Source organism: Coregonus clupeaformis, chromosome 11 (genome assembly GCF_020615455.1).
Source record: "Coregonus clupeaformis isolate EN_2021a chromosome 11, ASM2061545v1, whole genome shotgun sequence".
Classification (NCBI taxonomy): domain Eukaryota; kingdom Metazoa; phylum Chordata; class Actinopteri; order Salmoniformes; family Salmonidae; genus Coregonus; species Coregonus clupeaformis.
The window spans coordinates 21,384,189-21,398,560 of record NC_059202.1 but is presented as its reverse complement, the minus strand read 5'-3'; the positions used below and the strand labels follow the sequence as shown (position 1 = coordinate 21,398,560).

Sequence of the window (14,372 nt, the reverse complement as noted above, 5' to 3'; positions counted from 1 at the left end):
AATTCTTAAAAATCAGTTATACTTCCCCGCAAAGAAAGAAGCACATCCACTGCAGAAAATACAAAACCAGTGGAATGGTCCGGGATTCAAAATAAAATAAATAAATAATCCACGCAAACTAGGTCAGTTTGCTTTTAATTACCTGATTTATTTATTCATTTATTCAGCAGGAAAGTTGGTGAGTAAAGCTCATGTGAGGTGTTTTTTGGGGGGGTTTTTGTGTGTTTTTTGCCTCTGGAAAAATGTATTCTCATGCGTCAGGCAGCTTTCTAATGCTTCGTTATTGTCACTCTGTTTATTGTGGTTGGCACACAGACAGGGGAACTGATTTTGGGGTTAATAGATGCAGCATACCATAAGAGTGTCTAAGCAAGTAGCTAAGACACAGATACACACACACACACACACATTCTGTCTCTCTCTCTCACACACACACACACACACACACACACACACTCCATGAGGTTCTAAACCCCATCTCTCCTTTCCAGAATGGCTCCGGTGACAAGCGGGAGGTCCGTCAGTTCCAGTTCACGGCGTGGCCCGACCACGGGGTCCCCGAGTACCCCACCCCCTTCCTGGCCTTCCTCCGCCGGGTCAAGACCTGTAACCCCCCAGACGCAGGCCCCATCATCGCCCACTGCAGGTTGGTAGGACCGCACATAACACAGCTACAACTAGTGGGCCCACCCAGCAGATTTCACAGAGGGATATAAGGTAAAACAATACTTCTACCACACACTGTTGGGTGCAGGCTTTGGTTGAATCCTATTCAGCTAGTGTTCAATAAGGACTCTGCTTTGGTTGAATTCTATTCAGCTAGTGTTCAATAAGGACTCTGCTTTGGTTGAATCCTATTCAGCTAGTGTTCAATAAGGACTCTGCTTTGGTTGAATTCTATTCAGCTAGTGTTCAATAAGGACTCTGCTTTGGTTGAATTCTATTCAGCTAGTGTTCAATAAGGACTCTGCTTTGGTTGAATCCTATTCAGCTAGTGTTCAATAAGGACTCTGCTTTGGTTGAATTCTATTCAGCTAGTGTTCAATAAGGACTCTGCTTTGGTTGAATCCTATTCAGCTAGTGTTCAATAAGGACTCAGCTTTGGTTGAATTCTATTCAGCTAGTGTTCAATAAGGACTCTGCTTTGGTTGAATTCTATAAAAATCTAATCAAATTTGATTTGTCACATGTGCCGAATACAACAGGTATTCCTTACCGTGAAATGCTTACTTACAAGCCTTTAACCAACAATGCAGTTTTAAGAAAAATAAGTGTTAAAGAAAATATTTACTAAATAAACTAAAGTTTAAAAAAGTAACACAATAAAATAACAATAACGAGGCTATATACAAGGGGTACCGGTACCGAGTCAATGTCAATGTGCGGGGGTACAGGTTAGTCGAGGTAATTGAGGTAATATGTAAGGGTAAAGTGACTATGCATAGATAATACAGGTCCCCTGTAGCTCAGTTGGTAGAGCATGGCGCTTGCAACGCCAGGGTTGTGGGTTCGTTTCCCACGGGGGGCCAGTATGAAAATGTATGCACTCACTAACTGTAAGTCGCTCTGGATAAGAGCGTCTGCTAAATGACTAAAATGTAAATAATAAACAGCGAGATTTCCACTAGTGTTCAATAAGGACTCTGGTTAGTTGAAGCATGTGTGTTGAGTTTTCCTCTCTTTATTCCAATGGACCTAGCACTTGAAAATATAAAATATAAAAAAACATTTACTTATTTTCTTAGATCAATCACAAAATACTTGCTATAGATCCCTCAAACTTAACTCTGGACCTCGAAGCTAATTCCACTGCATGTTTTAATTGTTCCCCTCTAATTAGAGACTGCTTTAGACCTGGGACACCAGGTGGGTGAAATTAATTATCAGGTAGAACAGAAAACCAGCAGGCTCCTGACCTCGTAGGGTCAGAGTTGAATACCCCTGATATAGATGGTCCAAATGCAATTCACTAGATCGCCATGGCAACAAACATTGCTTCAACCTGGTGGGTTGTGTAAGTCATTTAATTGCAATTATTAATTATATATTTATATTTTATGGTCTAAACCAGGGTTCCCCTACTGTTCCCCGAATTTGGCCCGCGGGTGATTTTATTTGGCCCCCAATGTTTTCAGAGCAAAAATAAACTGTATATATTTGATTTTTTGTATTTTTTATTGTTGGACATAAGATACTGTAAAAAGACTGTAAAAACACCAGCTCCAAGTGATTTTAATTTTGGAAATCTGTTTGAAATTATTCCCACGCAGAATAGGGATATATACAGTATGTGATCGTATACAAATAAGCAAGGTTTGAATTTATTATGTTTTAGTCAAATATTTGTGCTTCTTGCAGTCTACAAATTAGTCATAATTATGTTCCGGCCCCTTCACCATCCGCTCAAGAAAAAATTAAGTTGATGATCCCTGTTCTAAACGTTGTAGTTTTGTGGCATTCTTGCCTTTAAATCACAATCATACGCTTATTGTGTAGGATATCTATGTTCCTTTGTAGCTGTAAACTTCGTACAGTTGCCCTTTGAAGGAGGTGTGATAAAAAACACTGTTCTACCCTACATCACATTACACGATACACATCAGTGGTCCAAAGGGTGTGTGTGTGTGTGTGTGCGTGTGTGTGTGCGTGTGTGTGTGTGTGTGTGTGTGTGTGTGTGTGTGTGTGTGTGTGTGTGTGTGTGTGTGTGTGTGTGTGTGTGTGTGTGTGTGTGTGTGTGTGTGTGTGTGTGTGTGTGTGTGTGTGTGTGTGCGTGTGTGCGTGTGTGTGTGTGTGTGTGTGTGTGTGTACACGGTTCAGTGCATAGATCCAGTCAGGCAGTGCTGGTAAAACAGTAGTTGTGGTGAGTAAAGTGAAGGTCAGTTATCCAGTGTGTTAACGTTAGACTGCAGGGCTGTGAGTCACTAACACACACACATGCACACACACACGCTCACTCCCTTCCTCTCACTCTCTGTGCCTCTGTCTCCTTAACCCTTACTTGCTCCATCTCTCTCTCTCCCCATCTCTCTCTCTCCCTCTCTTTCTCAATTCAATTCAATTTAAGGGGCTTTATTGGCATGGGAAACATATGTTTACATTGCCAAAGCAAGTGAAATAGATAATAAACAAAAGTGAAATAAACAATACAAAAATGAACAGTAAACATTACACTCACAAAAGTTCCAAAAGAATAGACATTTCAAATGTATTTTATGTCTATATACTGTACAGTGTTGTAACGATGTGCAAATAGTTAAAGTACAAAAGGGAAAATAAATAAACATAAATATGGGTTGTATCTTGTGGCAACAGGTCACAAATATTGCTGTTGTGATGGCACACTGTGGTATTTCACCCAATAGATATGGGAGTTTTTCAAAATTGGGTTTGTTTTCGAATACTTTGTGTGTCCGTGTAATCTGAGGGAAATATGTGTCTCTAATATGGTCATACATTTGGCATGAGGAAGTGCATCTCAGTTTCCACCTCATTTTGTGGGCAGTGTGCACATAGCCTATCTTCTCTTGAGAGCAAGGTCTGCCTACGGCGGCCTCTCTCAATAGCAAGGCTATGCTCACTGAGTCTGTACATAGTCAAAGCTTTCCTTAATTTTGGGTCAGTCACAGTGGTCAGGTATTCTGCCACTGTGTACTCTCTGTTTAGGGCCAAATAGCATTCAAGTTTGCTCTGTTTCTTTGTTAATTACTTGACACATTGGAAATAATTATATTTTTGTTTTCTCATGATTTGGTTGGGTCTAATTGTGTTGCTGTCCTGGGGCTCTGTAGGGTCTGTTTGTGTTTGTGAACAGAGCCCTAGGACCAGCTTGCTTAGGGGACTCTTCTCCAGATTCATCTCTCAGTAGGTGATGGCTTTGTTATGGAAGGTTTGGGAATCGCTTCCTTTTAGGTGGTTGTAGAATTTAACTGCTCTTTTCTGGATTTTGATCATTAGCGGGTATCGGCCTAATTCTGCTCTGCATTAATTATTTGGTGTTTTATGTTGTACACAGAGGATGTTTTTGCAGAATGCTGCATACAGAGTCTCAATTTGGTGTTTGTCCTATTTGGTGAATTCTTGGTTGGTGTAGGATGGAGAAGCTGTCTTCATTAAAGTACTGGGATTCTAGTGGTAGCACAGAAATACATTTTTCTCTGATCACTTCCTTTTGAATAAATAGCCAAATGTAAAAATGTTACAGTTTTTATAAATTTAATAGAGTGAGATAGGTCTCTCTCATCTCATCTCTCTCTCTCTCTCTCTCTCTCTCTCTCATCTCATCTCTCTCTCTCTCTCTCTCTCTCTCTCTCTCTCTCTCTCTCTCTCTCTCTCTCTCTCTCTCTCTCTCTCTCTGTCTCTCTCTCTCTCTCTCTCTCTCCCCCTCCATCTCTCTCCCATCTCTTTCTCTCTCACTCTCTCTCTCTCTTCATCAACATCAACATTTTGTACAGTAAACATTACACTCACAAAATAAAAGAATAAAGACATTTCAAATGTCATATTATGTGCAAATAGTTAAAGTACAAAAGGGAAAATAAATAAATATAAATATGGGTTGTATTTACAATGGTCTTTGTTCTTCACTGTTTGCCCTTTTCTTGTGGCAACAGGTCACAAATCTTGCTGTTGTGATGGCACACTGTGGTATTTCACCCAATAGATATGGGATTTGGGTTTGTTTTCTAATCTCTATCTCTCTTCATCTCTCTCTCTCTCTCTCTCTCTCTCTCTCTCTCTCTCTCTCTCTCTCTCTCTCTTCATCTCTCTCTCTCTCTCTTCATCTCTCTCTCTCTCTCTCTTCATCTCTCTCTCTCTCTCTCTCTCTCTCTCTCTCTCTCTCTCTCTCTCTCTCTCTCTCTCTCTCTCTCTCTCTCTCTCTCTCTCTCTCTCTCTCTCTCTCTCTCTCTCTCTCTTCCTCTTCTCAAATCAAATTAAATGTTATTTGTCACATGCGCCAAATACAACAGGTGTAGACCTTACAGTGAAATGCTTACTGACAAGCCCTTAACCAACAATGCAGTTTTAAGAAAAATAAGTGTTAAGTAAAAAATAGATAAGTAAAAAAGAATAACTAAAGAGCAGCAGTAAAATAAAATAACAGTAGGGAGGCTATATACAGGGGGTACCGGTACAGAGTCAATGTGCGGGGGCATCTGTTAGTTGAGGTAATTGAGGTAGTATGTACATGTGAGTAGAGTTAAAGTGACTATGCATAGATAATAAACAGAGTAGCAGCAGCTACTCTGTAACCATGAGTCTTTTGGCTTGGGGGTAGAAGCTGTTAAGAAGCCTTTTGGCTGGAGGGTGGCTGGAGTCTTTGACAATTTTTAGGGCCTTCCTCTGACACTGCCTGGTATAGAGGTCCTGGATGGCAGGAAGCTTGGCCCCAGTGATGTACTGGGCCATACGCACTACCCTCTGTAGTGCCTTGCGGTCGGAGGCCGGGCAGTTGCCATACCAGGCAGTGATGCAACCAGTCAGGATGCTATCAAAGGTGCAGCTGTATAACTTTTTGAGGATCTGAGGACCCATGCCAAATCTTTTCAGTCTCCTGAGGGGGAATAGGCTTTGTCGTGCCCTCTTCACAACTGTCTTGGTGTGTTTGGAACATGATAGTTTGTTGGTGATGTGGACACCAAGGAACTTGAAGCTCTCAACCTGTTCCACTACAGCCCAGTCGATGAAAATGGGGGCATGCTCAGTCCTCTTTTTTTTCCTGTAGTCCACAATAATCTCCTTTGTCTTGATCACGTTGAGAGAGAGGTTGTTATCCTGGCACCACACGGCCAGGTCTCTGACCTCCTCCCTATAGGCTGTCTCATCGTTGTCGGTGATCAGGCCTACCACTGTTGTGTCGTCAGCAAACTTAATGATGGTGTTGGAGTCGTGCCTGGCCATGCAGTCATGGGTGAACAGGGAGTACGGGAGGAGACTGAGCACGCACCCCTGAGGGGCCCCCGTGTTGTGGATCAGCGTGGCAGATGTGTTGTTACCTACCCTTACCACCTGGGGGTGGCCCGTCAGGAAGTCCAGGATCCAGTTGCAGAAGGAGGTGTTTAGTCCCAGGGTCCTTAGCTTAGTGATGAGCTTTGAGGGGTGTTGAACACTGAGCTATAGTCAATTAATAGCATTCTCACGTAGGTGTTCCTCTTGTTCAGGTGGGAAAGGTCAGTGTGGAGTGCAATAGAGATTGCATCATCTGTGGATCTGTTGGGGCGGTATGCAAATTGGAGTGGGTCTAGCGTTTCTGGGATAATGGTGTTGATGTGAGCCATGACCAGCCTTTCAAAGCACTTCATGGCTACAGATGTGAGTGCTACGGGTCTGTAGTCATTTAGGCAGGTTATCTTAGTGTTCTTGGGCACAGGAACTATGGTGGTCTGCTTCAAACATGTTGGTATTACAGACTCAGACAAAATGTCAGTGAAGACACTTGCCAGTTGGTCAGCGTATGCTCGGAGTACACGTCCTGGTAATCCGTCTGGCCCTGCGGTCTTGTGAATGTTGACCTGCATAAAAGTCTTACTCACATCGGCTACGGAGAGCGTGATCACATAGTCATCTGGAACAGCTGGTGCCCTCATGCATGCTTATTTTTCAGTATCTCCCTCCTCCTCCTCCTCTTCCTCCACAATAATGGGGAATCTCTAATGTGATCTTTCTATTTTTAAAGAGCAATCCCTAATGTTCTCCCTCCTCCCTCTTGCTCTCCTCTCTCTCTCTCCCACTTTTTCCCCTCTCCCCCTCCCCCTTCTCTCTCCTCCCTCTCTCTCTCCCCCTCCCTCTCTTTCTCCCTGCCCCCCCCTCCCTTCCGATCTCCTCCCCCCCCAGTGCGGGCGTGGGTCGGACGGGCTGCTTCATCGTGATCGATGCCATGCTGGAGCGCATCAAGCACGAAAAGACAGTGGACATCTACGGCCACGTGACCCTGATGCGATCGCAGCGTAACTACATGGTGCAGACGGAGGATCAGTACAGCTTTAACCACGACTCGCTGCTGGAGGCGGTGGCGTGCGGCGACACGGAGGTGGCGGCCAGGAGCCTGTTCTCCTACATCCAGAAGCTGGCCCAGGTGGAGACGGGCGAGCACGTCACCGGCATGGAGCTGGAGTTTAAGGTAGGGAATGGGGATGTAGGTAGGGTACAGGGAAACTGAGGTAGGTAAGACCGGAAAGGCACAAAATGGAGGATGTTTGTTTGGTAGAGTGGAGCAGAGCTGGAGTTTAAGGTTGGCCATAGACATACACTGTAGGTACGTAGGCCGCAGTGAACCTGAGATAAGGGAGGGTGGGGAAAGGCACAAAATGTTCATGATAGAAGGGAGCTTGAAATAAAGGTATAGGCCCACCAATACAAAACCATAAATCATGTTGAGACACAAAATGGAGGTTTTATCTCCAGTTGCTCTCAATGCTCTGTCACATTCATGATATCTTTGAGCCAGAGGTAACACTACCATTTAAATTGAAATGGCCTTGATAATATATATTGACATATTTATTTTATACCTGTACATTAAAATGGGCATATCGATACCCCATCCCAATTAATGGAGTTAAAAATGTTAATAGACAGCTTATTAAACCACGTTCAAGTGAGCTTTCACTTCAATCATTCACTCCCTGTTTAATCACACCACTCAATACCATTGTTTATTAAAAAGCTAGAAATTGAATAGGTAAGCTGTCTGCCTTTGTCTTTGCTTCGAATTTTTTATGTATTTATTTTTATTTCACCTTTATTTAACCAGGTAAGCCAGTTGAGAACAAGTTCTCATTTACAACTGCGACTTGGCCAAGATAAAGCAAAGCAGTGCGATAAAAACAACAACACAGAGTTACATATGGAATAAACAAAACGTACAGTCAATAACACAATAGAAAATAGTAAGGCAATAAATAGGCCATAGTGCAAATTAATTACAATTATAATTTAGTATTAACACTGGAGTGATAGATGTGCAGACGATGATGTGCAAATAGAGATACTGGGGTGCAAATGAGCAAAATAAATAACAATGTAAATAACAATATGGGGATGAGGTAGTTGGGTGGGCTAATTACAGATGGGCTGTGTACAGGTGCAGTGATCGGTAAGCTGCTCTGACAACTGATGCTTAAAGATAGTGAGGGAGATAAGTGCCTCCAGCTTCAGAGATTTTTGCAGTTCGTTCCAGTCATTTGCAGCAGAGAACTGGAAGGAATGGTGACCAAAGGAGGTGTTGGCTTTGGGGATGACCAGTGAGATATACCTGCTGGAACGCATACTACGGGTGGGTGTTGCTATGGTGACCAATGAGCTAAGATAAGGCGGGGATTTTCCTAGAAGTGATTTATAGATGGCCTGGAGCCAGTGGGTTTGGTGACGAATATGTAGTGAGGGCCAGCCAACAAGAGCGTACAGGTCACAATGGTGGGTAGTATATGGGGCTTTGGTGACTAAACGGATGGCACTGTGATAGACTACATCCAATTTGCTGAGTAGAGTGTTGGAGGCTATTTTGTAAATTACATCGCCGAAGTCAAGGATCGGTAGGATAGTCCGTTTTACGAGGGCATGTTTAGCAGCATGAGTGAAGGAGACTTTGTTGCGAAATAGGAAGACGATTCTAGATTTAACTTTGGATTGGAGATGCTTAATGTGAGTCTGGAAGGAGAGTTTACAGTCTAACCAGACACCTAGGTATTTATAGTTGTCCACATATTCTAAGTCAGAGCCGCCGAGAGTAGTGATTCTAGTCGGGCGGGCGGGTGCAAGCAGCGTTCGATTGAAGAGCATGCATTTAGTTTTACTAGCGTTTAAGAGCAGTTGGAGGCCACGGAAGGAGTGCATTTCAGAAGGATTTAAAATAATAGATAGAACAGCTTTGTGATCAGTGCATAAGACTCCAAATGAAGGATTATTCTGTAAAAGCATAAAATGATTAAGTTCAAATTTAACAAATACCGCTTGGATGAAAACCCATTACCAAAACCTGGAAGGGCATGGAATCTGGGCGAGCACTTAGCGAGAGACCAACGATCCAATCCGATCAAAACTTTAATGTCCCCCCCGTACAACAACACACTTGACCTTGAGTTACACATGGACACGCCCCCTATCTCGGGTCTATCTCGCCTCCAGAAATCATTTGTAATACGGCCGACACCATTTATCATCTCGCCACACTATTAGTGACGGTTTTCATCTAAGTGACGGTTAGATCTTTTAATCTATCATTTGTTACAGTAAACCGCCATACAGTCTAAAATAGCTACACCGTTTTTTGGAATAGCAATAATGGTACGGAGTGGTATAAAGTCATGTCGGAGTAGTAGCGGCTGCGGCGTCTGTCATAGCGTGAGACCGTTAGTTATCTACTGTAATTAATAGTCGATGATGACGAATGGCAAGTTAGAATGCGAGGCCAAGCAGGACGGTACTCACTAATGAACAGAACAGAAAGACGTTACTGCATCTTAGAAAGGAGTTGCGCAGTCAAGTCACACAGTGCATTCGGAAAGTATAGTTTAGTTACGTTAAAGGCTTATTCTAAAATGGATTGTAAAAAATCCTCATCAATGTACAATACACCATAATGACATCCCCACAGCATGATGCTGCCACCACCATGCTTCACTGTAGGGATGGTGCCAGGTTTCCTCCAGATGTGAATCTTGGCATTCAGGCAAAGAGTTCAATCTTGGTTTCATCAGACCCAGAGAATCTTGTTTCTCATGGTCAGAGTCCTTTAGGTGCCTTTTGGCAAACTCCAAGCGGGCTGTCATGTGCCTTTTACTGAGGAGTGGCTTCCGTCTGGCCACTCTACCATAAAGGCCTGATTGGTGGAGTGCTGCAGAGATGGTTGTCCTTCTGGAAGGTTCTCCCATCTCCACAGAGGAACTCTGGAGCTCTGTCAGAGTGACCATCTCAGTGTGACCATCGGGTTCTTAGTCACCTCCCTGACCAAGGCCCTTCTCCCCCGATTGCTCAGTTTGGCCAGGCGGCCAGCTCTAGGAAGAGTCTTGGTGGTTCCAAACTTCTTCCATTTAAGAAAGATAAAGGCCACTGTGTTCTGGGTACCTTCAATGCTTCAGAAATATTTTGGCACCCTTCCCCAGATCTGTGCCTCGACAAAATCCTGTCTCGGAGCTCTACGGACAATTCCTTCGACCTCATGGTTTGGTTTTTGCTCTGACATGCACTGTGAACTGTGGGACCTTATATAGACAGGTGTGTGCCTTTCCAAATCATGTCCAATCAATTGAACTTGCCACAGGTGGAATCCAATCAAGTTGTAAAAACATCTCAAGGATGATCAATGGGAACAGGATGCACCTGAGCTCAATTTCAAGTCCCATAGCAAGTGGTCTGAATACTTATGTAAATAAGGTATTTCTGTTTTTTATTTGTAATACATTTGCAAAAAATTCTAAAAACCTGTTTTCGCTTTGTCATTATGGGGTATCGTGTGTAGATTGATGAGGAAAAATATTAATTGAATCAATTTTAGAGTAAGGCTGTAATGTAACAAAATGTGGAAAAAGTCAAGGGGCCTGAATACTTTCCGAATGCCCTGTAGGCTGGAGAGCAGTCGTCCATAGTGATCTGTATCTCGTTGTTTACAAACTACTGCCCGTCCACACACCAGACCTTGGTTCAAGTAGTATTTGTTACTTGTTTTCTTCCAAATTCGCTTCGATGCTCGACTAAGCTTGCCTGGCCCAATGGAACCAATAGAATAGTCCTAAAAGTGCAAATCCCACCCATCGTGCTCAGCATCATGTCCACTTGGCCAGCTGTAGGCGTAATCACCAGTACAGTATCATCCTGAACGCCTTGTGGAAAGGTCCACGACAGTGGAGAAAACATGGCAACTAAGGTTGTTTCAATGACTAGAGGTTTCCTAGGTGCATCTCTGCCCTTAGAAGGGAAAAAGGAGGATCGGTTGCCAGATTGGGTCGTTTCCAATCCAAACTATCCAGCCGGTGTTTGGTGTAGTAGCAGCTCTGGGCGTCTTTAGCCTTGCCAGCCCGTCTCATGCCCTTCCAAGTGCCTCTGTGAAACAGGGATCAAAGGGAGGACAGGAGAGGAGGGGAGAGACAGGAGAGATAGAGGAGAGGAGAGGAGAGGAGGGAGAGGGAAGAGAGGAGAGGAGGGAGACAGGAGAGATGGAAGAGAGGAGAGGAGGGAGAGTGTGTGTGTGTGTGTGTGTGTGTGTGTGTGTGTGTGTGTGTGTGTGTGTGTGTGTGTGTGTGTGTGTGTGTGTGTGTGTGTGTGTGTGTGTGTGTGTGTGTGTGTGTGTGTGTGTGTGTGTGTGTGTGTGTGTGTGTGTGTGTGAGTGAATATATAGTCAGACAGACTGACCCAAAAACTGCCATGGTGGTCCCTCTGATGGTCACTTGTCAGTACAGGCCCCAATTTGGATCATGACACTGTGTGTGCGTGCGTGCGTGCGGGTGCATGTGCGTGCGTGTGCGTGCGGACATGCTAGAATGTATTCTGTGTCATCAAAGACTCCAGTGACCCACTTTTCCTTTTTGTAGAGAGAGAGTGTTCTGGTTTACTGTTTAATAGAAAGCCCACTTTAGAGTTTCAGTTTGATGGTAGCTTGTTAATGTTGTGCCTTAAATCATAGTAACTTACCTCATAGCAGCTCACACAAGACTCACTGCAAAGTGCAGGGAAATTAAAAGAAAAGGGTGAGTAGAACAAAGGCTTTGATTTCTCCATACTGCCATTTATAATGAATGCATTCATCAAATAGATATGTCTGCATTTTGAAGGTGCTTTAGCGATCGGCTCAGTTCTTTATTACTCTGCAGTCCTTAATCTCTCTCTCCTTCTATCCATCTCTCATTCTCTCTCCTTCTATCCATCTCTCCTTCTCTCTCCTTCTATCCATCTCTCCTTCTCTCTCCTTCTATCCATCTATCCTTCTCTCTCCTTCTATCCATCTCTCCTTCTCTCTCTTTCTATCCTTCTCACTCTCATCCCCTCTCCCTACCTCTCCATATCCCACTCTCACTCCAATCCCCTCCATCCATCCCTCTCTCCCCCACCCCTCTCCCTACCTCTCCATATCCCACACCCACTCTATTCCCCTCCATCCATCCCTCTCTCCCCCACCCCTCTCCCTGCCTCTCCATATCCCACACCCACTCCAATCCCCTCCATCCATCCCTCTCTCCCCCACCCCTCTCCCTGCCTCTCCATATCCCACACCCACTCCAATCCCCTCCATCCATCCCTCTCTCCCCCAACCCTCTCCCCGCCTCTCCATATCCCACTCTCACTCTATTCCCCTCCATCCATCCCTCTCTCCCCCACCCCCTCTCCCTGCCTCTCCATATCCCACTCTCACTCCAATCCCCTCCATCCATCCCTCTCTCCCCCACCCTTCTCCCTACCTCTCCATATCCCACACCCACTCTATTCCCCTCCATCCCTCTCTCCCCCACCCTTCTCCCTACCTCTCCATATCCCACTCTCACTCTATTCTCCTCCATCCCTCTCTCCCCCACCCTTCTCCCTGCCTCTCCATATCCCACTCTCCCCCTTTCCACCCCCCCTTCCCATCTCCTCCCTCTCTACCCATCTCTCCCTCCATCCACCCACCCCTCTCTCTACAGCGCCTAGCCAACTCCAAGGCCCATACGTCCAGGTTTATCAGTGCCAACCTGCCCTGCAACAAGTTCAAGAACCGCCTGGTGAACATCATGCCCTACGAGACCACCCGTGTCTGCCTGCAGCCAATTAGGGGCCTCGAGGGCTCCGACTACGTCAATGCCAGCTTCATCGATGGATACAGGTAGGTGGAACGGGTGGGTGGAAGTCGGAAGGGTGTGTGAGTGGGGCGGTGTTAGAGAGTGTGGGCGAGCGAGTGAGCGAACAACAAGTGTGTTCATATCAAAATCCGAATAAACCAATGGTTTGATGAAACTTTGATTAGGGAGCGGACTCGCCCCGCTACATGGCTGACCTGACTGTGTGTTTGTGTTGCCAGGCAACAGAAGGCCTACATCGCTACGCAGGGCCCTTTGGCAGAGACCACAGAGGACTTCTGGAGGATGATGTGGGAGAACAACTCCACTATTGTAGTCATGCTCACCAAACTCCGAGAGATGGGCAGGGTAGGGGACACTCTATCTTTCTCTCTCGCTTTCTTTCTCTCTTTCTCTTTCTCTCTGTCTCTCTCTCTCTCTCTCTTTTTCTCTCTGTCCCACTCACCTCAAGCATTCTTCATTCTGTCCATCATTTAGCGTGGTTATCCTGTGTGGTGCAGGTCTGTACCACTGGAACACATGCCTAACCTGCACAAACTGTATCCTCTGTGTCCACGTTCATCTCAATGTGTATTTTCTCCTCCCCCCCCCTCATATGTCTCTCTCTCTCTCTGTGTCCACGTTCATCTCAATGTGTATGTTCTCCTCCCCCCCTCATATGTGTGTCTCTCTCTCTCTCTCTATCTCTCTCTGTGTCCACGTTCATCTCAATGTGTATTTTCTCCCCCCCCATATGTGTGTCTCTCTCTCTCTCTGTGTCCACGTTCATCTCAATGTGTATTTTCTCCCCCCTCATATGTGTGTCTCTCTCTCTCTCTGTGTCCACGTTCATCTCAATGTGTATTTTCTCCCCCCTCATATGTGTGTCTCTCTCTCTCTCTCTATCTCTCTCTGTGTCCACAGGAAAAGTGTCATCAGTACTGGCCTGCCGAGCGTTCGGCCAGGTATCAGTACTTTGTGGTGGACCCCATGGCTGAGTACAACATGCCCCAGTACATCCTCCGAGAGTTCAAAGTCACCGACGCAAGGGTGAGAGTGTGTGTGTGTGTGTTTGAGTGTGAGTGTGTTTGTGCATGCGTGCTTGTTTGTGCGTGCGTTCATGCGTGCGTGTTTGTTTGTGCGTGCGTGTTTGTTTGTGCGTGCATGCGTGCGTGTTTGTTTGTTTGTGCGTGCGTGCGTGTTTGTGCGTGCATGCGTGCGTGCGTGTTTGTTTGTGCGTGCGTGCGTGTTTGTTTGTGCGTGCGTGCGTGTTTGTTTGTGCGTGCATGCGTGCGTGTTTGTTTGTGCGTGCGTGTTTGTTTGTGCGTGCGTGCGTGTTTGTTTGTGCGTGCGTGCGTGTTTGTTTGTGCGTGCATGCGTGCGTGTTTGTTTGTGCGTGCATGCGTGCGTGTTTGTTTGTGCGTGCATGCGTGCGTGTTTGTTTGTGCGTGCGTGCGTGCGTGTTTGTTTGTGCGTGCGTGCGTGTTTGTTTGTGCGTGCATGCGTGCGTGTTTGTTTGTGCGTGCATGCGTGCATGTGTGTGTAGGTCCATGTGTGTGACTTCTGTCCTTTCATTAGAGATGACTCATTCTATTTCTATTCTTGTCTCTATGCCATTGATACTATGCC

The 14,372-nt window shown here is 45.3% G+C and overlaps 1 protein-coding gene across 6 annotated transcripts in view; it reads left to right on the top strand.

The window, feature by feature from the left end:
• LOC121576528 (receptor-type tyrosine-protein phosphatase S) overlaps window positions 1-14,372 on the top strand; it is a 391,473-nt gene that overhangs the window by 360,975 nt on the left and 16,126 nt on the right. For all 6 annotated transcript variants that reach the window (XM_041889743.2, XM_041889739.2, XM_041889745.2 and 3 more), the window contains 5 exons: window positions 492-646; window positions 6,832-7,117; window positions 12,612-12,790; window positions 12,986-13,112; window positions 13,668-13,793. In XM_041889743.2, the coding sequence (XP_041745677.2) occupies window positions 492-646; window positions 6,832-7,117; window positions 12,612-12,790; window positions 12,986-13,112; window positions 13,668-13,793 (873 nt within the window). The remainder of the gene's footprint in view (window positions 1-491; window positions 647-6,831; window positions 7,118-12,611; window positions 12,791-12,985; window positions 13,113-13,667; window positions 13,794-14,372) is intronic.